The following is a 22130-nucleotide window of genomic DNA, read 5'->3' as shown; positions in this document are numbered from 1 at the left end:
TGGGAAAACAAACCAAAACAAACCTCCAGAAAAATAAAAATACAATCCATATCCATCAACATTTTTTTTCTCAACCAGATTTGGTAAATCCACTCCAGGGTAGTACCAAGGAAAGGATGTGAACTTTGCTCAGGCAAGTGGAACTTAAGATTTATTCTCCTCTGGTTCCTACTTTCATACTCCCCCTCATGGACTAAACTCAAAAATAATGCCAGGGAAAACTATTCCTAAATGTTACTTTGTTCCTTTACAGATGCCATTTAAAATTCTGAGAGGACACAGTGGTACTGGGAGCTCCTGCTGGTTTTGCCTTGAAGACACAAAAATGCTTTCATGCTCTTCTGCAGTGAAACTCTGCATGTTTTACAAATGCAGCAACAGCAAATTATAGAAAGGATCTTAAAGCTGAGATCAAACAAGGAGTGTTGTACAGGCACGAAGATTGACTGAATCACAGAGAGCCCTCTAAAGACACTTTACTGAAGTTTCAAAATAACTGCTGTAAATGTTTTTGCACTCACAGATAAATAGAACTATTTCAAACTGCAAACACGTTTTCTGACATTAAAGTGTGACTCTGGTAAGCATGTGTAGCATACATGGAATCAGAGCTCTAGTTCATTAATATTTTAAATCTGAAATCGATACACAAACTTACTCTTTCTCAGAGTTCCTTTTTCTGACTTATGTGTGTGATTCTTTGTGAAGAAGGGTAAGTCAGGGGTCTGACAGTTGTTGCCAGCATGACCATGGTGTTTTCCTACTTGTCACTGGCTTTTTCCTGTTATTTCAATCTCAGTTGACACTCTTGCTCTGCTAAGTTTTGTGTCATTAGCTGGGGTTTCCCCAAAATTCCAGCCACTCTTGGCAAAGCAGTGGCAAGAGCTGAATAGGGGAAGTGGACAGATTCCAAGTGATCAAATCTAAATCAAATCTTAAATATGGCTTGGAGACACACAGTTATGTGTTGTGCAAGCAAATGACAATGTGTGTGGGCTAAAGAGATCACAGGTTTGGGGATCTGATGCACATCAAGCACTCATGACTTCATCTAGGAATTGGTAATGAGTTACAGTAATGCTTTATTGTCATATGAATTCAAATGAAATAATTTTATGAAGTATCTGAAATCTTCACTTTGGCTTCTACCATAATCCAACCCTTTTTCCAGGCATAATGAAAAAGCCCCAAAAGTGTGAAAAGTCCAGGCAGTGTTCAGGTTAGCAGCATTATGTTATCCAAGAGCTGTGGATTGCAAGCTCAGAGAAACCAGGAAGTTTAGAATGAAAAAGGTACCAACTTTTAATAATGAGTTCCAAAGTAAAAAATGTGGCAATCTTACGCAAACATTGTAGATAGGAGTTATAAAAATAAGTGTCTCATTATGTTAGTCATGACATTTAAATAACTGTCAGATTGACAGTCAAACTGCTTTTTCCTGAAAGCCAGTGGATGTGATCTTTTTGGATTTCAGTAAAGCTTTCAATCCTGTCTCTCCAGGATCCTTCTGGACAAACTACCCAGCCACAGCTGCATAAACACATCATGTGAGGGGGGAGCAATTGGCTGACAGGTCGGGCACAGAGGGTGACAGTGACTGTGGTGACATCAGACTGGTGACCTGTCACTAGTGGGTTCCACAGGGCACCATCTCCTGTGCTCTTGAACAGCTTCATCAATGCCTTGGGTGCAGGACTGGAAGGGACACGGAGCAAGCTTGCAGGTGACCCAAAACTGAGAGGAGCTGTTGAGTCCCTCAAAGGAAGGGAGGCCTTGGAGAGAGACCTGGACACATCAAGAGTGCTGGGAATCACCAACCATGGGGAGTTCACCTGCAATGGGGGGCAGTTTGGGGGGACACAATGGAAGGGAGAGATTGAGCCAAAGGAGTGACACAGAGATGGGGAAGGGCCTGGAGGGGCAGCGTGTGAGGGCACTGAGGGCACTTGGTGTGTTCAGCTGCAGAAGAGGAGACTGAGGGGAGACCTCAGTGCAGGTACTGAAGGGCAGAGGAGGGGCAGGCACTGATCTCTGCTCTGTGGGACCAGGGACAGCACCCAGGGAATGGCTGGAGCTGTGTCAGGGCAGGGACAGCACCCAGGGAATGGCTGGAGCTGTGCCAGGGCAAGGACAGCACCCAGGGAATGGCTGGAGCTGTGTCAGGGCAGGGTCAGGTTGGATCTCAGCAAAAGGCTCTTCCCCCAGAGGGTGGTGGGCACTGACCAGGCTCCCCAGGGCAGTGGGCACAGCCCCAAGGCTGCCAGAGCTGCAGGAGTGTTTGGTTGATGCTCTGGGGCACAGGGTGTGACTCAGGGATGGGCCTGGACAGGGCCAGGAGTTGGACTTTATCATCCTTGTGGGCCCTTCCAGCTCAGGACATTCCATGATTCTACGAGCTCAGAACCAGGACTTTTCTGTCTTCAGCAAAATGCTATTCAGCTGCCTTGCATGTAAGTAAACTGAAATCAAGACCTGAAAATAGAAAGACAATCCATTAATTTTTTTGAAGTACAGTAAATCCGTGAATGTTCTTTTTGCTGGAAAGGCTAAAATGTGCCACTTTCCTGAACTGTCTAATTTCTATTTAAGCAATTTTCATAATTTTTTTCTAAGAAAGGTTTACTTAACACTTGTTTAGCTGTACTTATTTTTCAGAATCCATCTGAAAGTATTTGCCAGAGTATCGGGGACTCTGATAGCAATGTATAGGCAAGGCTGTGTAAGATATATTAAGACAAGCCTAATTTCCTCCCCTGCAGAAACAGTTGAAGCAATTAGAGTTCAGGAGAGGATGATAGACTTGATCAGGGGTGTCTAGGCCAGCCCTGACAACCCCACTGTGGGGTTCTCTTCCCTTTGAAAGACTGGATATCAAATGACTGAGTGTACTGAGAAAGCGTTTGAAGCTCCTCTTGCCAACAAACAGCATCTCTGTGGACTGAGAGTCCACATATCTTTTGGAAAACAAAGATTAATAGCACACGCAGCAGACAAAGACTGGCTAAGTCTAGAAGGGCAGTTCTGACTGCAAGACTTTTTTGGCTCATAAAATATAGAACAAGAACACACAGTAGCTTTAATCTGCTTTTCTTTCATCTTACGGACATTCCCAATGATTTGGGTGTCAGTACATTGGCACACACAGAGAAAATAAATGAAAAAGTGAAAAATAAATCTACTTTCAAGTTTTGTCTGTTACTAGGAGCTGTCCAGTTAGCAGGATAGCTCCTTCCAGTTAAAGTCCTTGTGAGGAAGCAACTCTAGATCTGAGACTTGGTGTTGAAAAGGGCAGTAGTAGTCAGAAGGACAGGATTTTATTCTCACATTGAAGAGATGTGAAAGAACACATCATGAAGGGAGTTTATGCTGCCTGCTTTCAGACAGATTCTGGAACCTCTCAGTACTTAGGCAAACAGAAATCTGACTGAGATAATTAGGTTGATCATGGAAATAGAAGATGCTTTACCTAGAAGAAGGTATGATGTCTGATGCTGATACTTTGAACTGTGAGTTCCTCTGCCTGTCAGCCTGTCCTCTTGGGTCCTTGTGTTTGATACTGATGCCGTGAATGACCCTTCCCCCCAAAAACAGGACTCTGAGCCACATTAGTGTAGGGTAAGATAAAGGTCCTTTAATATCACAGGCCTACAGCCCCCAGGAATACAGGATGACATCCATGTGTCCCAGTTCTTGTTTCCATGGCTTTTATAATAAGATCCCTCCAATCATTGCTTTACACATTTCCCAGTCCAGCCCCAGTCCCACCCCTGGACCAACCCCCTGGATTTGGGTCTGGGGTCGTCAAGACCCTCTGTCTTCATCAGCTCTTCTTCCTCAGGCACACAAAGGTCTCTTGGAGCTCATCCAGTTCTGGCTTTTGGGTCACTCTGACCTGTGTTTATGTTTCATTCTGTGGGCCTTCTGATATCTTTCAGCTCTACCTTGGAAAGGAGTCTAAACAAGATTAATTAACTAAAGGAAATTGAGCTCCCTGTTCTGGGACAGGGGTAGTGATAGAAAGGCATTGAACTTAAACCGTTAGAAATATTAACCCTCTAAAAATCCACAACTACTGTGTTTCTAAAATCTACAGAATGTGAAAATCAGAACAAAAACCCCTTTGGCATCAATACTCACAGGCAGGCAGTGTGATCCGTTTGTAACACTTGAGTCATATTTTTATTTATATTACTAAAGAACCTCATAAAATCATAGGCCTGTTTGGGTTGGAAGGGACCTTAAAGATCATCTAGTTCCAGCCCCCTGCCATGGGCAGGGACACTTTTCACTGGACCAGATTGCTCAGAGCTCCATCCACAGCTTCTGTGGCAACCTGTGCCAGCGCCTCACCTCACCACACTCAGAGCAAACTTTCTCCCAGTATCCCTTCTAACCCTGCCCTCTGTCAGAGTGAAGCCATTCTCCTTCTCCTGTCCCTCCAGGCCCTTGTCAATGGTCTCTCTCCATCTTTCTTGCAGCTCCTTCAGGCACTGCAAGGCCACAATGAGGTCACCCCAAAGCTTCTCTTCTCCAGGCTGAACAATCCCAACTCTCCCAGCCTTTCCTCCCAGCAGAGCTGCTCCATCCTCTGACCATCCTGGTGCCTCCTCTGGACTCCCTCCAGCAGCTCCATGTCCTCCTTGTGCTGAGGACCCCAGAGCTGGAGGCAGCTCTGCAGGTGGGGTCTCACCTGAGCAGAGAGGCAGCATCACATCCCGTAACATACTGGCTGTGCTTTTTTGATGCTTTACTTCAAAGCCTTACTCATGGGTTAGGACCACACTGTGCTTTGAACATTGTACAGACACAAGAAGATAGTCCCTTCCTGAAATCACTGAAAACTGTGTGTAATGGTGTAAAGTAGATAAAAGATGGTGGAGAAATAAAGTGGCTTCATGTTTCACCATGGGAGGCTTAATTTGGAATATTTGAAAAAACTCTTCACAGAAAGGGTTGTCAAGCACTGTAACAGGCTGTCCAGGGCAATGGTGCAGTTACAGCCCCAGAGGGAATTAAAGACATGCAGATGCAGCACTAAGGACATGGGGCAGGGGGGCACCTGGCAGTGCTGGGCCAGTAGCTGAACATCTTGGAGGTCTTTCCTAACCAAAATGATTCCATGATAAATGAGCCCATAATGCAGGTTGGGTGATCACCTCAGCACTTCAGCAATCTGATTGCTGCTCCATCAACAGAAAACAGGCATTTAACTGGGATTTTGTATTATGAGAGAGATGTGCAGCTATTTATAGGTGACTGCTTCAAAACATGAAGGACAGCAAAGGGAAACACATTTTGAAAATGTAGCAACTGATTGATGAATGTTGGCATGAGGGAGATGAATCTTTTTTGGGATAAATCACAGAGAGCTTTGTATTTGAAGACAAGGGGCTTATATTTGTGACTGACAATGAGGAATCAATGGAGGAACCCAGGGGGAATGATGTAAAACAGACACTAAAGGGGCATCTCTGAGAGAGCTTTGCCAAAGTTCAGAGGTTCATTTGTCAGAGAGGTTTGTACCTTCAGAAAAGTCCTGTTCTGTCTGGATTGTTTTTCTGTATTCTGTGGCCTTTCCACTGAGCCTGTCTGAGCAATTAAAGAAGAAATGCATCCTGATCCCATGTCAATCTGTGGACATGATAATTAAAATAACTGCAGTGTATATTAACATTCAGTTAAGTAGGTCATGCAGAACCTCCAGGGATACTATTTCTGCTGTATTTTATCACTAAGCCAGAGATAAAACCAATTTTTATCAGGTTGTAGTAAGTGATTAGTTTTTTGGTCACTTTGGTGCCCATTGCAATTGTGTCTATTTTTTAAAATTGTTGAATAGCAAAGTAAAATCCCGTTGGGTACAGCCCTGGAAACAACCTACCCATCAAAAATGCTGCCAGTTCATAAACTTCCTGTGATCTTCTGCTTCTTTTGTTTCTCTTCAGAAGCAGAGATTGTGTTGGTTGCAGGAATTACACCCATATGGAGAAAATAAAAAGTTTATAGCAATATAGTTGTATTTTTAGTTGTTAGAGCACTAGTGCATAAAGTTTCTCAGATGAAATATATAAAAGTGACAGTTTATGAACTTCCAAATAAGAAGCCAAAATGGTACTAAATTGTTTCTCACATCTGGTGACTTTCAACATAAATATTATTTTAGATATTTTTGGGAATATTTTAATAAATCCATATGAGGGAAATATTTTGGAGCCCCCATTTAGTGGAAACCTGCCAGTTTTAGTAAACTTTATTGAACAGCTTTGAGGTCTGATGGAGCTTTGTGTCTGTGCAGAGCAGGGTTTGTGGCTGAGGGTTACCCAGCAACATAACCACTGAAAATCAAAAAGAACCTACTGACAAGAACCCTTCCCATGCATTAAAGAAAAGACATCATAAAGACTTTGGATTTATTCTAATGTTAGAAGTAATTAAATGTATTGTAATGATGTAATGAAATTGAATTGATTGCTTGCACTGGAAGTTCTGTACATGACATTTTTATTATTACTTTCTATCTGAAATATAAATAATCCTTTTTCAACTAAGATATGCAATAATTTTTGCTGTAGCTCTTAAGAATCTGTTCTAAATTAGTGGGTGTAAGAATGTCAAATCATTGTCAGAGTTACATGTTGTAATTTATTCTTTAAATACCTTCTAAGTGACAACATCAATTGTGGCTTTCATTACTATAATTTTTAGAGTGGTAAAATCAACTTAGGATGACACTGTCAAGTCTTGGGATAGGAGAACAGGAAAAATCCTTGTAAGTGTCCTTTTGGATGCCTCTTGCAGAAGGTACAGCTAAAACATTCTTATTTCTTGCTTTGGTACTGATAAATAAGAAAACACACCATTCTTTGTTAGCACAGTAAAACATAGTTAGGGTCAGGAGACTTGATTTTAGTCCTAGTTTTGGTGCTGCTAATTGATGATCTCAGCTAAGTCTGAACATGAACGTGTCCACCTTTTCAGATACAAATGGGTATGGTAATAATAACCTGTCTCAAAAGGTACACTTAAAATTGATTAAATTAACATTGTAAGAATTTAACAGTGTGGCTTTGTTTAATTCTATGTTTATTACTAATGCCAAAATAGGAAAATTGTGTACCAAGACATCTATCAGCTTTTACCAAAGTACTAAGGCCTTCCTTCTGAATCTGCTTACAGGTTCCAGAAATTCTGCTGTCAAAGTCTCTCAAACTCTCGAACATGATTCTAAAACCTTTTATTTTCCCTTTTGTGGGCAGTAGAACATGAAGGCTTTGTGACTTCTTGTAATATTTCTTGTGCTGGGAGGTCTGGTCTGTCTGGTTCAGATAAAGACAATGCCATGGATGTTTTTGATGCAGTGTGTGCAACAGCAGTGGCACATCTCCAAAGTAAGACTTAGGATCTTTACATCTTGTTTATGCAGCTCTTGATTTTTTTAATTATTTCTTACAAAATAATTGGGAAAATTAATTAATTCAGTTCAGTTCAAATACCATTACTTGAGAGCAGCAAAAGAGACCCACATGTAAGACATTAAACCCATTGTCCATCAGCATAGGCCTACAAAACAGAGACAGGAGGCCAAAATTACACCAGTACTGATGGAGTTTTTAACAATAATTTTCCTGTGAAGGTAATTTTGCTCCTGAGACCTCAGTTTTGCGAAGCTTTCACTCAGGTCAGGGAGTTTGGCATTCCTTAAGAACTGCCTTCCAAATATATGAGCAGTCTTATAAATGTGAAGTTAGTTCAGTGAATCAGAGCCTGATGGCAAACTCCTTTAGACTTGAAAATAAAAAGTGCAACAAATGGATTGTAATAATTAGAACTGTCTCTGTCAGGTGACACAATCAGGAGAGCAGAGACTGTTTTTCCTCACCTGGCCTTGCTCAGTGTGATGTCCTGAGCCCTCACCTGACAAACTCCCCCTGAAGGCAGGAACACAGGACAAGCCTTGTGTTAGTGTAGGGTGTTGTTACCATTTGCAGAAGGAAGGATGAGACAACAGAGGTGTCTAATCAACCATTAAAAAATCAACCAATTGAGCTTTGCATTCTTAAAGCAATAGTCAGAGAGAGCCTGCCTTTAGATACTGTAATGAAATTGTCTTTGAGGAATTAGGAATTACTTGGGATGGGAAATTCAATCTGCAACATTGTAATGTTTCTTTTAAATTGCAGTGACTTCAGCACTGTTTCCTGTAAGAGATGCTCAGAATCCTTTCCCCCTCTAGATTTCAGGAAGCCTTGGAGTCCTCACCCAGTCCTGAAACATTCAGATTTCTTTTCTGAATGCTTCCAACATTAGACTCTGGTCTAGAATTGTTTAAACTTTTTCCTCTGAATGTTTGAGTTGAAATTTATGCATAGAGATGGATGCTCTTTATTTAATGAGAAATGGCTGGTTTGGTGGTTGTTTTTGGTTTGGGGGGGTGGGGTGTTGTGTAATTTATTAAAATGCAAGTGCAGTGCAACTGCTGAACAATTTCTTGTTTAAGCAACATCCAACCAAAAACCCACCTGACCATTTGTCCTGCAAGAGCTGGGGCTCAGTCATCAACACGGGATTGAAGCCCATGCTGGCTGTGAGGTTGTGAGCAGCTCCAGAGAGTTCACAGAATCATCAATGTGGTTAAAATTCAGAACATGCTTATGATGCTTTGCTGGCTGCAGACAGGGATCTCCAAGTTGCAGGAGGCTTTTTGACCATTAGCTTACAAAAGCTCACCCTGTGTTCTTCATCTGAGCTTCAGGGGGCAGCAATGGTATCTCAGAGTGCTGCTTTGCTGCTGATGGTCATTACTTGTGCACAGCATCCTGGGACAAAGGCTCAAAAATGTGGGAGAATTTCAATGTCATAAACCTGTTTCCTTGAACAAAGGACATCAGGATTCTGTTAGTTCCTATCTTTTTAGTCAATAAAATGAGTTATCTTCAACTAGTGGGTCTCAATATCTGTGTATAGGACATCTCATAAACCACAAGTGACCACTCTAATCATGTAGGTAACTAATTCATCTTTTGCAGATTAACATGTCTAATTATGAGACAGTGATGTCCCTGTAAATAAGTAGATTGAAGATGATGGTCTGGGTTCTGTCTTAATCAGGCAACTGGAACAGTTGCTTAATTGATATATCCATTAAGAAGCATAATAAAAATATCATAATGGAGTAAAAAGCACAGCACTGTGTTAGAAGATTAACTTAGAACTTGTGGATATTCTCCTAACATAAGTTAGTTTAAAAAACTCATTCAGGAAGTGCTGTACTGATCTGTAATAATTAGGAAAATGTGAATGTTTTTGGTGGTACCCACAGCCCAGACAACACATGGTAGTAATACACTTCTGGAAAACTTCATGGATGTTCTCAGCTACTGTGATGGAGAACATGAACCACCACCTTCGAAGCAGATAAGACTTGTAATTCTATAGCAAGACAATCTGGGATCTGCACTTCATGTCTCTGATGCTTGGATGAATAGGAGGAATGATGAGACTCCCCAGGTTGCCTGTGTCTGGGGGGACTGGTGGGGAGCTGTTCCTCACTGCCCTGGTTTCATTCCTGGATCAGAGACAACTCCTGGTCCCTCCACACCATGAAATCAGCATTACTTCCAATGTCTTCTGCTCTGGAACAGCTCCTCTCTCTCCACTGCAAGGGGTCACTGGGATTTCTACATTATGGTCTGGTTGGGCATTTTCTTTTGCAGCTTCAGATCCAAGTGCTGTGGTGAAGGGGACTCCTGCACTGCTGCCAGCAGGTTCTTCTGGGGTCAAACCCCATCGGTGCCTGCTCAGTCAGGGAGCTCAGGTAACTAAACAGCACCCCGGGGGGGAAAAGGTCCCTGTGGCTTGGGGACAGGGCTGGGAGTATTGAATCTGCTAGTGTGCTTCCCACACTGAACTGCTGTTTGTCTTTATTGAATAACAGTTCTGAAGGGATTATCTATTTTTTGAACAAGATATCTCCTTGATTTTCTAAGTCAATAAAATTTTAATGTGTTTTTTCTCCATTTAGTTGTGTGTCTGCTAAATTTATGTGTTACTATTTACAAAACTAAGAATGTTAACAAGTAGCCAAAAGGAACTTCTACTGTCTTAATAGGGCATGACTAATAGCTCATTATTTAATTTTCTTTTATCAAGTCTTGACTTACTGTTAGAAGGATGGTTTTTTTATTAGTCTGCATGACAAAGCAAAGCTAAAACACAGTGTTCAGATTTTACATTTCAGCATCACTTGTATGTGGTATATATGATATGGAATACAGATGCAGGGTGTAAAAAGCTAAACTTAAAGGTGTTGAGCTCTTGTTTGATGACAAGTTTGATGAGGAGGTGTAAAATAGATTGCTAGTTTAAAAGCATTTCATTATCTGACAAATACCCTTGCCCATCCTTTTTAGGTACAGGCAGGAATATATGCTGGATCTGTGTGAGGAACAGGATATTCTTATACAGTTAGCTACAAAGATATTACAATTGTCCAGTTAGTAAGCTGTTAGTAAGCTGTTACATTTCTCTTATGAAGAACAAGCTCATTTAAGGATTACATTAAATGGAGTTGTACCTATGTTTTAGGAGAGAGTTTCTTCTAACAAGAGTCTGGACAGCATGTACATTCATTTGGAAATGCCAAATTCTTGTATATCAGTATCTTTACATGCCAAATTCTTGTATATCTGTATGTTTACACACTTGCCTCTGCCCACAGAAAGCAGAACATTAAAGAGTAAATATTGGTGTTGAGGATGCCAAGCTCAGCTCAGTTCAGTGGGTCACATTAGTGCTTAGAGGGATGGGGATGTGGCCCAACGAGTCACAGCACCTTTTTGGGTGGGCAGTTCTGTAAATGAGGTACCTATTCCATGTTTAGTCACCCCTGTTTAGAGCCAGGCCTCTTTTTAGTTCTATATCTGTGGCAATACTGCCCAGAATCTGAGGTGGTAATACCTGCATTAAGGCAAAAGTACAATTCTCATTAGCATTTTTTGTGCCATGGTGACTTTATATTTTTGCAAATAATTCCTATTGTATTATGATACCTTAAATTAATTTCTTATGTTAGTGGAAATAACCTGAAAGACTTGAGCTGATGATCAGACATGGGCCAAAGAAAAGGATTAATAGTATTTATGAAGTTTCTCCACATATCTTGCAAATATTAATTTCAGAGAATTCAAGCAATGTCAGAGTTCAGATTTTGGACCTTGAGTCAGTCCTATCTTATGAAAATAAAGGTTTAGTTGTTAAGGAAACTTTTCAGTTTCCTTTCACAAGACACTGTCACAGTCCCACCCCCAGACTGGCACTGCTGGCACTGGGGCCCCTTCCCAGCGGCTCCAGGTCCCGCCGGGTCCTGCCTGGCTCCCACACCCACTCACAGCCAGCCCGGGTTTGCTCCCAGCTCAGCCCCAGCTTTCCCTCAGCAGAGCCTCAGATTCTCGTTCCATGAAGCCATTTATTCAGGGCGCAGTCACACAGAAACCTCTGGAGCCGCAGCCCCAGGGAGGGACCCGAAGGCCCCCTGGGCTTTTATGCCCCCAGTCCAGCCATGCTGAAGTCTCAGCTCTTCCTCCTGGGCTCCCGCAGTGCCTCTGGGGTTCCCTCACCCGCTTGTGCCACCCTCTTCGTGCCCTTTGTTATGCCAAGGGACAGCCGTTCACGCCTCTTGTCTCTCGGGGTCCCACCAGAGCCCAACCTGCCTCATCTCCCTCCCACCCGGTGTGTCCCTCGGCATGGACGGATCCTTTTGTACTTAGGGCTTAAACACTCATGGCCATACCCACCTGGAAGATCTCAGAAAAGACCACTTTCCTGAAAACCAGCTTTGAACTGCTGTGCCCTTGAAAATCACATCTGTACTCGGGAGAGCTCACGAGTCTGTGCCCCACACCCGTTCCTTCCATGGGAGCCAACCTGCCCTCCAGGCTGGAACTGGGCAGGTTCAACCTTGGGAGCAGAAACAGCACATTCTCCACCACCATCATTGCTCTGTCTGACACCACTACTACAACTTTCCCAATCACTGGAGCTAACTCAGGGTGCCATAAAAAAGAAGGCATCTGTTTAAATGTTAGTATCTTTGTAACTATGGAGAATTCCAGTTTAGTAGCTGTGCTTTGGTATAATTATATTCTGGGCTCCTAACTACATTTCAAAGATTCTGCTACAAACCCCATGCCTTGTGTATGTGTGTTTGACTACTTTGTGCTGGAAAAATATATGTTCATCTTTTTATTGTATTTCTCAGGTGTGGCATTTGCCTGTCAAAATGACACTTTGCTTCCCAAACCATAGGAATTTTATCTGCTAATACTATTCATGTTTGGATTGCCTCCCAACTGGAGTAAATAATTCATTTTATAGTTTAACTTGTTTCTATTCTTACCCCAACTGAATGCTGTTAACCTCATGTGCTGGTTTAAAGGTGAACCAGCAGGGGAAATGAACTCACCATGAGAGAGATTATAAGTCACACCTAAAATTTAATAATAATATTACAATAGCAACACTGACACACAAGGGAAATTGCTTTCAACTCACAAAACCCCAGCAGTATAACCCAGTGTCCTGGGGCACAAACCCAAGGGGGTTTGTTTGCCCTTGTGCTGAGACCCCTGTGGTTCCCCCAAGTCCAGAGCAAAAGGAAAAGAAAAACCTGTTGGTGCAGGCGAGGGCTGTGGTCTGGGCGAGAGCGGGGATCTCCTCCTGTCAAGGTTCTGCTGCTGCTCTGGATCCGACGAGAGGTTCCCGAGGTCTTCTTACCCACCACTTATGCACCCTCAGGGAGCTCTCAGTCCCTCCCCCTGGGCGGGGACTCACACAGTGGGTGATTAACTCTGGGAGCCAGGGGGTGCTGAGCTGTTGATGGCCCATTAGCAGCTCCGCCCCCCTCAGGCTGGGTGTGAAGTGATAATGGCTCCCTGGGCAGCTGCTGCTAATGGCCCATTGTCCTTGGGGAATGAATAGAGGGGGTAGAATACACAGCTTTGATCACCCCCACACAGGGTTAGCTGGTCCCTCCTGCTGAACTAGGACACCTCAAAGCAGCTGTGCTGCTGCTCCAGAATGAGGATATCCAACACGGCTGCTTGGCTTGGCCTGCTTCCTGCAAGGCTCTTTCCCTCAAAACTGTGGGATGCTGCTGTCTGTTCCCACAGCTCTTCCCTCCATTGTCACACAATTAACAGCCTCAAGATTCTTTAGGTAGTGAGCCAGCTCTCTCTTAACATTTCTTCATTAAAATGTAAAAAAATGAGACAACACCTATGCTTAAATGGAGCGTAACCCAGAGTTTTGTGTCTTTCCTTCTGTGCGCAGCTTCCCAGGGATGGGAACAGCTGATGCTTTCAGGAAGTATGAACTTCATGGCAGCATTTTGCCTTGAGTGGACATGGAGCAGTCAGGTAAGAATTTTCTGACTGCTTTTCAAAATGGATATATGGTACAAAGAGTTGCTTTTGTTGTTAAAAAATACTAAAGCTTTTTCCCTGGTGTTATAGTTAAATTTTGCTTTAGTGTAGGGTCAAAGGGCTGCATGGCAGATGTTGTGATTAGCAGAAACGAGAAATGGAAACTATTTACAAGAGCATGTGGTGACAGGACAAGGGGGAATGGCTTCAAAATGAAAGAGGGGAGTTTAGATCAGATATTATAGGAAGAAAAGCTTTTCCTGTGAGGGTGGGCAGGCCCTGGCACAGGTGCCCAGAGAAGCTGTGGCTGCCCCATCCCTGGGAGTGTCCAAGGCCAGGTTGGACAGGGCTTGGAGCAATCTGGGCTGGTGGGAGGTGTCCCTGCCCATGGCAGGGGGTGGGACTAGATGAGCTTTAAGCTCCCTTCCAACCCATTCTATGATTCTATGATGCTAATAATGAATTCCTTATGTGCTTTCAGGATCCAACTTCTAAACAGATGTGAAAATTTCATCGTTAGTTTTCAGCTTTTCTTTTTTAATGAAGTTGAACAATGGCCAAGTTGCTCATAAAAGTACTAAGTTGTAATCACTATTTAGCCCAAGTAATTACAGAAAAATTTGAAAAATAATCTTATGTTTAATTTTTATTTTAAAACATGTGGGCAGTCTCAGATTGCCAAAGATTGTTTCCAAAGACATGATATGTAATTGTGAGAGAGTTTAGCTCTCATATTGGGAGTGCTCATCTGAGATAAGATTTCATCCTTACGGAAATAATGGAAATCCCTTTTTTGGTAATATGCAACATGGCAACTTTTTCTCAGGATTCTACTTTGAGACTGTGGAATATTGAAAAGATGGATCATATTCCTTCAGAGACAGAAAGCAGAAAAGTAAGAGGCTCAAAAATTGCTCAGTTCTTATCACTTTGTTCAACACACTTTAGGCAGAAAGGGAATTTCAGTGTTAAAGGAAAGCTGTCAGATTTCTAGTCTGAAAACACAGATTGACTGCAAAAATCATCAAATACTTTTTTGGGAGTGGAATGTAGTAATAATAGTACTTCTTAAATAGTGATTTTGGCGAGGACATAAATTTTCATATACACCTGCATTTTTGTTTTTAGAAAGCACAGCCATGTGTGTATTTCTAAAAATACACATATTTTGGTTTCCCACACCTGATGCTCCTGCAGAGTAATAGCCCACTTATAGAGAAGAATTACTAAATCAAGGCAGGTAATAATAATGTTCTCCTGGACATAAATCAGCTGATAAGGATTCTGAGTGTTTTAAAGCTGAGACTATGTATTCTGATTTCTAAAACATGAATAATAAAGAGCTGTTAGGAAGGAAAGAACATTAAGCTTAATGCTGTTGAAACATGCTTTTTATTACAGTCCCTCAATTTGTTTGGACAGATTTGCAAGATCTTGTGTATATTTTTCTCCCTGTCAATAACCATTAAGTGAAACTGCATGGAAAACAACTTTTTCTTGTGTTTCTATACTATTTTTATAGGAGTTTCTTGTTGAATAGCAGGTATTCAAAAGCAACGAGCAGATATTAAGCTTTTAAATAGGTCTTACAAATGTATCAACAGTAAAAATGTGTACATTCCCACAAGTATCAATAAACAGAAATTTGAGAATATGTTTAAAATTGGTACAGGAATTTTTGGGAGCATTTTGGCAATACTTAAAGTATACCAATTAGAAAAATGTCTAATAGTTTTTGTAAATAGTTTCATGAATAGTTAATTAGGAATCGATATACTGACTGAGAGAAGTGGGTTAATATTTAATATTATTGTTATGTACTCATTTTCCCTTTTTTAAAAAAAAATTCTTTCTATTTGTCTCTTTTAGTCAGATTATGGTCAGGTAAAAAAAAGTAAACATAAAAAAGCCCCAGACCACCTAGGATTAATCACCAAGACAGAACAGCTAAAAACTGGATACACATCAAAAAGAAAAGTATGATACTGTATTAGCTGAAAAAACTAAAATCAGAATTCACATAAAATATTGTTTTATTCAGGTAAAACCTGAACCACTGCCTTGGTTTGAGATAAGCAACTGCCAACCCCCCCAAGCACAGAGAGAAAAGCCTCCCTCCTAACACCAGGGAAAGGGAGGAAAAGAGAGGGGAAAGGAAAAAAAACACTTCAAACTGCATTTATACTAAAACTACATATATTTTTACAGAAAGGAAGAGGCACTTAGAAGAGAGTACAAATATACCCTCACACAAGTCTACAACAACAAGTTCCCCACCTCAACTTCTTAACGAACACACAAATTCTACTGTCCTAACTACACATTACTTAAGAACATACTTATTCCCCAGGGAGACAAACTCAAGCAGAAAGGAGAGACCCAGAACAACACATTTTACTTTCCTGAGGTACCCTGTGAGCCAGTGGTGGGCCTGGTCCTCTCCATCCCCCCTGGGGCACCATCGTGAGTCCTCCCAAGAGGAGGCTGAGAAGTGACTGCCTTAACCACTCCCACACTGGTTCCTGCTTCCCTGGAGATGATGTCATAATGTGGTATGGAATACAAAATTACTGGCTAGAAGAGGTCAGCTGTTAGCTCAGCCCAGCTCAAGTCAGCTGACAGCTTCGGCCTAGTCCAAACTTGTCCTAGTTCAGCAGGAGGGACCAGCTAACCCTGTGTGGGGGTGATCAAAGCTGTGTATTCTACCCCCTCTATTCATTCCCCAAGGACAATGGGCCATTGGCAGCAGCTGCCCAGGGAGCCATTATCACTTCACACCCAGCCTGAGGGGGCGGAGCTGCTAATGGGCCATCAACAGTTCAACACCCCCTGGCTCCCAGAGTTAATCACCCATTGTGTGAGTCCCCGCCCAGGGGGAGGGACTGAGAGCTCCCTGAGGGTACATAAGGGGTGGGTAAGAAAACCTCGGGAACCTCTCGTTGGATCCAGAACAGCAGCAGGACCTTGACAGGAGGAGATCACCGCTCTCGCCCAGACCACAGCCCTCGCCTGCACCAACAGGTTTTTTCTTTTTCTTTTGGCTCTGGACTTGGGGGAGCCACAGGGGTCTCAGCACAAGGGCAAACAAACCCCCTTGGGTTTGTGTCCCAGGACACTGGGTTATAATGCTGGGGTTTTGTGAGTTGAAAGCAATTTCCCTTGTGTGTCAGTGTTGCTATTGTAATATTATTATTAAATTTTAGGTCTGACTTATAATCTCTCTCGTGGTGAGTTCATTTCCCCTGCTGGTTCACCTTTAAACCAGCACAAAACTCCAGAGCCCAGATCTAGGCCCACCTAGGGGAACCCATAAGAACCACTCACCACAGGAATTAATTTAGGGAAGCACCATCTGTGTCAGGTTTACCACAACACACGGACTCAGGGATCTCAAAAGTCCGGCCCAGATGTGTGTATGTATAAAGCTGTACCTGCAGGAGTGAGATAATGTACATCTGTTACAAATCATTAACTTCAGTGCCACTCTTTGTTACATGTGACCAATGTAAGAAACATTTCTTATGGCTGCAATGCAGCGACTCTCAAATAGTATCGAAATATGCTTTCTGTCATCTGCCTTCTCCAGGGAGAAAAATGTTGCCATTGCCACCTTCTGTTCCTCCTGGTCTTTGAACTAAAAATCTGACAGTCCTGGGACTGTCCATCTGTATGTAACAGATATACAAAGCTAAGACTTTGCCCTAACCTTGCCCTACCATAGTATTCTAAACAATAAAATACATTGCACTAATCCATTTAATAGCTGTGTAAAATCCCCAGGAGTAGAAATGTTGCTTATGCTACATGGGATTAGAGAATAAAATTGCTTCCCTGTCCTTTGGGAAACTTTAAACAGTTTTAAATGAACACATTTTTTTAACCTTACTCAAGAAAATCCACTTATATTCAAATTACTGTCAGGTTTCAGGACCCACTCTTCTTTACATGATAAACAAGAATCTTTGCTGTCAATGGACACCAGGGAGAGTTTTGTGAGTAAAACCATGAATAAGACCATGAACTTTTGTCTAACTTGTCATACCCCTTACAAAACTTTGTAAAGGAGCTTTCAGGTACTTACTGAGAGTAAGTCCATGTCTGGCATGAAGCAGCACAAATTAATCCTGTGTAATAAAGGCTCCCTCCAACAAGGAGTGGGGACAGATGCCCTTTATTAGGAGCAACCCTGAGAGGATTATATCTATTCAGTATATGTGACAATGCCAATTAATAAAAGATTAAGTGTTTCAAAGTGTTTGGAAGCCTTATTCTTAAAAATAGTGTTTTCAACCTTTTCAACTTTTCTTTCTAAAAGGAACTTAAACTGGGGGAAATATTTGGAACTGGGCATGGGACAGCCTGGAATACAGTTAAGCTGTGGAATACAAAGAAGTCTGAGGAGGCAGACTTTTCCCCCTTATTTAAATTATGTGAAGGCTAAATGAAAATTACTTCCAGGGCATGCTATTTTTGTCTAGATTTATGGCTTTAAATAAGTATTAGGTGGTTTATTTTCCAGCAGTCTTCCCCATCTTTACTCCTTAATTATTATTTTTTAATTATAGAGGCTAAAAGAAAATGATCCTCATGTTTTAAAGAGATCACGTAAAAACACATGTTTTATAGATTAATTAATTTGGCTTTAATGTAGTTAGTAATACAGAAATAACTTCTGTATTTTAGAAAAGATTAGTCCTAGAATAATTAACTAATTAATCTTATATTAGAAATAGAAGTGTCCTCCCTCCCTCTTCCTCCCTCCCTCTTCCTCCCTCCCTCTTCCTCCCTCCCTCTTCCTCCCTCCCTCTTCCTCCCTCCCTCCCTCCCTCCCTCTTCCTCCCTCCCTCCCTCCCTCCCTCTTCCTCCCTCCCTCCCTCCCTCCCTCTTCCTCCCTCCCTCCCTCCCTCCCTCTTCCTCCCTCCCTCCCTCTTCCTCCCTCCCTCCCTCCCTCCCTCTTCCTCCCTCCCTCCCTCCCTCCCTCCCTCCCTCTTCCTCCCTCCCTCCCTCCCTCTTCCTCCCTCCCTCCCTCCCTCTTCCTCCCTCCCTCCCTCCCTCTTCCTCCCTCCCTCCCTCCCTTCTTTCAGATGGAAAGATCAAAGCTCCGATATTTTTCCCACTAAAACAGCGCAAAAAGCAGTAGCTTTGTAGAGGGACACTTCCCACCAGCCCAGGTTGCTCCAAGCCTTGTCCAACCTGGCCTTGGACACTTCCAGGGATGGGGCAGCGACAGCTTCTCTGGGCACCTGTGCCAGGGCCTGCCCACCCCCACAGCCAAGGATTCCTTCCCAGTATCCCATCTCACCCTGCCCTCTGGCAGTGGGAAGCCATTCCCGTTGTCCTGTCCCTCCATGCACTTGCCAATGGTCTCTCTCAAATTCTATTGCAGTTTCCCTTCGGGCGCTGGGAGGCTCCAGGAGTGTTCCTGGCCGGATCCTTTCCCGATGCCCGCGGGCTGGCTCAGGGATGGCTCTCCCCTGGAATCGCTGCCACTGCTTGGCGTGGGGGTCCTGTTTGCAGAGGCCCTGGGGGATGGGGGTCCCTGGGGGCAGCATCCCTTCTGCTCTGACCCCTCTTACCATCCGCCGAAACTTAATTCCGGTTATTCCGCTCTCCCTGCCCCGTGTGCGGGTGAGTCCCAGCGCACCCACACGGCTGCAGCCCGCGCACGCCCTGCTTTCATTTTCGCACCCCAAAGGCTGACACTGATGTTTCCCCTGCGGTCTGTGCGTGTGCCGTGCCCGGACAAAGCCATTCCCGACTGTCCGCAGAGCCGTGTGGGGGCCGCGCCGAGCCCAGAGCAGCGCCCGGCGCCGTGGCTTAGTTGGTTAAAGCGCCTGTCTAGTAAACAGGAGATCCTGGGTTCGAATCCCAGCGGTGCCTGTGCGGGAGGCTTCGCTTTTTTTATATTCTGCCGAAGCTGTTTTGTCGCGGGACGGGACAGCCCGAAGGCTCTGCTGCCACTGAGGTGGGGAACAAATCCATCCACCCATCCATTATATATCTATATATCTATCATCACGGCTCGGCTTCGAGAACGAAGCTTTGGGAAGGGCACTACCCACGCTTGCTGCAAGCTGCTGGTGACTAAAAAGGCCAATACGGGACAGGCAAGTCCCGTCATAAAAAGCACAGCAGAACGTCTCATGACAACTTTAATCCAGCAGCAAACAACGAGCACTCCAACCGTAAAAGAAAATGAAAAGGCAACAATAGTTTGGCCTACCTGAGCAGTTATAGAAGGTGTGGAGAGAAGGGGAAAAGTTAAGTTTGGAGAGGCACTTCACTTCACTTCATGCTCGTTGTCTGCTGCTGAGACTTTTGCTGCCTGAGACCTGCCCTTTTTTTTGCTGCCTGAGACCTGCCCTTTTTTTGCTGCCTGAGACCTGCCCTTTTTTTGCTGCCTGAGACCTGCCCTTTTTTTTGCTGCCTGAGACCTGCCCTTTTTTTTGCTGCCTGAGACCTGCCCTTTTTTTTGCTGCCTGAGACCTGCCCTTTTTTTTGCTGCCTGAGACCTGCCCTTTTTTTGCTGCCTGAGACCTGCCCTTTTTTTGCTGCCTGAGACCTGCCCTTTTTTTGCTGCCTGAGACCTGCCCTTTTTTTGCTGCCTGAGACCTGCCCTTTTTTGCTGCCTGAGACCTGCCCTTTTTTTTGCTGCCTGAGACCTGCCCTTTTTTTTGCTGCCTGAGACCTGCCCTTTTTTGCTGCCTGAGACCTGCCCTTTTTTGCTGCCTGAGACCTGCTTTCGCCTCTTCTTTCCTGCTGCTGTCACATAAACTATGGCTTTTCTGGAAGAAAGTTGTCATGAGCTCTCTGTGCTGCCTTGTCTTTGGTGACACAGCAGAAGGACAAAAGGCTTTCCTAGAAATCCTGAAAAATAAAAGACCAAATCCTGTCCCTTCAAGCTTGGGAATTATGCTTAGAAAAACTATTCTAGATTTGTGTTACTCTGAACAAAGGCAAAATCCATCCCTAAAGATAAAAAGTTTAAAACCAAATAATACAACTTCAAGTCATATCTTCAAGTCTCTTTTTTAGTTTATTTTGGGCTCATCACAGCAGTGATGAGAATAAACAGATTCACAGGCATATTTGGGGGTCAGGTTTTCAGGACTTTATTTGAGTAGCACTTTCTGCAAAAATGTGACCAAGGGAGTATTTGATTTGGCATAAATATAAGGAAACCACAATTTCACACTGCAATATATTATTAAAAAATTAGAAATATCTTGGGATTGGCCAGCCATAGATTGGCAATACCTAAATTAAAACAACAAGAACGAGAGATTAAGACAATTGGAAACTGCAGATTAAGGGAGAGTTGGGAAAAGGAGCTGCAGTGAAAGCAGCCAGCCAAAGAAGATCTGTTCTAGGCTCTTGCACGGAAGAGAGAGATGACTTAGGGATTCTTTATTCTGGATATTTGTACTTGCTGTTACTCTGCTAGTTTCCATCTAGATTCTGTTCTTCAGCTTGTAGATGAGAACAGCCAATGTTACAGAGCTCTAGGTGTTTGTCTCAAAATGCTTGACAGTCTTTTTTGGTGGATGAGCAGGAACAGCAGGATGAGGCAGCCAGGGTGGCACAGGGGTGGGCTTGTCACTTTGTGATCTAACATGGGCACCCCAAAAAAAGCCTCAAAACTCAAACTGCCTTGACCGCCTCGAGGGCAGGGAGACCTGGACAGATCAGAGGGCTGGGAATCACCAACCATGGGAAGTGCAACAGGGGAAGTGCTGAATTCTGCCCCTGGGATGGGGCAGCCCTGGATGGATGGACAGACTGGGAATGGGAGGCTGGAAAGCAGAGCCAGGAAAGGGCCCCAGGGGTCCTGGTCAGGGGCCAGTTGGGCGTGAGCCAGCAGTGCCCTGGAGCCAGGAGGGACACCCCTGTCCTTGGGGGCATCAGGCCCAGCATGGCTGGGGCAGGAGGGGATTGTCCTGCTCTGCTCTGCTCTGGGGCAGCCTCAACTGCAATGGGGGGGCAGTTTGGGGCACTACAATATAAAATAAACATGAAGCTATTGGACAGCATCCAAAGGAGGCCACAAGGATCGTGAAGGATCTGGAGTGGCCATATGAGAAGCAGCTCAGGGTCTTTGGTGTGTTCAGTGTGGAGAAGAGGAGACTGAGGTCAGACCTCATTGGGGTCTTCAACATCCCAAAGGGCAGAGGAGGGGCAGGAACTGTTCTCTGCTTTCTGGGGACCAGTGACAAGACTTGAGGAAATGGCTGGATCTGTGTCAGGGCAGGTTTAGGTTGGACATCAGGAAAAACTTTTCCCCCAGAGGGTGATGGGCACTGAACAGGCTCCTCAGGGCAGTGGGCACAGCCCCAAGTCTCTCTGAGTTCAAGAAGTCTTTGAGCAACTCTCTCAGGCACATGGTGGGATTCTTGAGGTGTCCTGCAAGGGCAGGAGATGAGCTCAGTGATCCTGATGGGTCACTTCCAACTCATATTCTGTGAGTCTATCAAAACCTTTGAGGAAGAAGGGTAAAATCAGAACCTGAATTGGTTCTTGAGCACAGACCTGATCCATCTGGATTTTGCAATTATAACTCAGTGTTTCTATGTATTAGTCACGAATATGGGTTCCCAGCTTCTGTACCAGATTTCTAGGATGATCTGTATACTTACATGGGAAGTGATGCTGTCAGCCAATATTTAAGCAAATTGAGTGAAATGAGGCATATTGTTTTTGCATAGATTTAATGAC

The 22130-nt window shown here is 43.7% G+C and overlaps 1 protein-coding gene and 1 non-coding gene across 2 annotated transcripts; both read left to right on the top strand.

The window, feature by feature from the left end:
• Nucleotides 1-31: 31 nt before the first annotated feature.
• Nucleotides 32-17051, top strand: WDR88 (WD repeat domain 88). Its single transcript, XM_071567871.1, is given in 8 exon segments — nt 32-380; nt 6666-6764; nt 7245-7388; nt 8753-8839; nt 8842-8913; nt 13530-13586; nt 14234-14336; nt 16913-17051. Coding segments are annotated over 8 exon segments (873 nt in total). The 5' UTR covers nt 32-208.
• Nucleotides 17052-19224: 2173 nt separating this feature from the next.
• On the top strand, nt 19225-19298 carry TRNAT-AGU (transfer RNA threonine (anticodon AGU)). Its single transcript has one exon. It is a non-coding gene; the product is annotated as a tRNA-Thr (tRNA).
• The last annotated feature ends 2832 nt before the right edge of the window (nt 19299-22130 follow it).

This window comes from Pithys albifrons, chromosome 12 (genome assembly GCF_047495875.1).
Source record: "Pithys albifrons albifrons isolate INPA30051 chromosome 12, PitAlb_v1, whole genome shotgun sequence".
Taxonomy (NCBI): Eukaryota; Metazoa; Chordata; class Aves; order Passeriformes; family Thamnophilidae; genus Pithys; species Pithys albifrons.
Note: the sequence above shows the minus strand (reverse complement) of the source record. Positions and strands in the feature narration are given on the sequence as shown.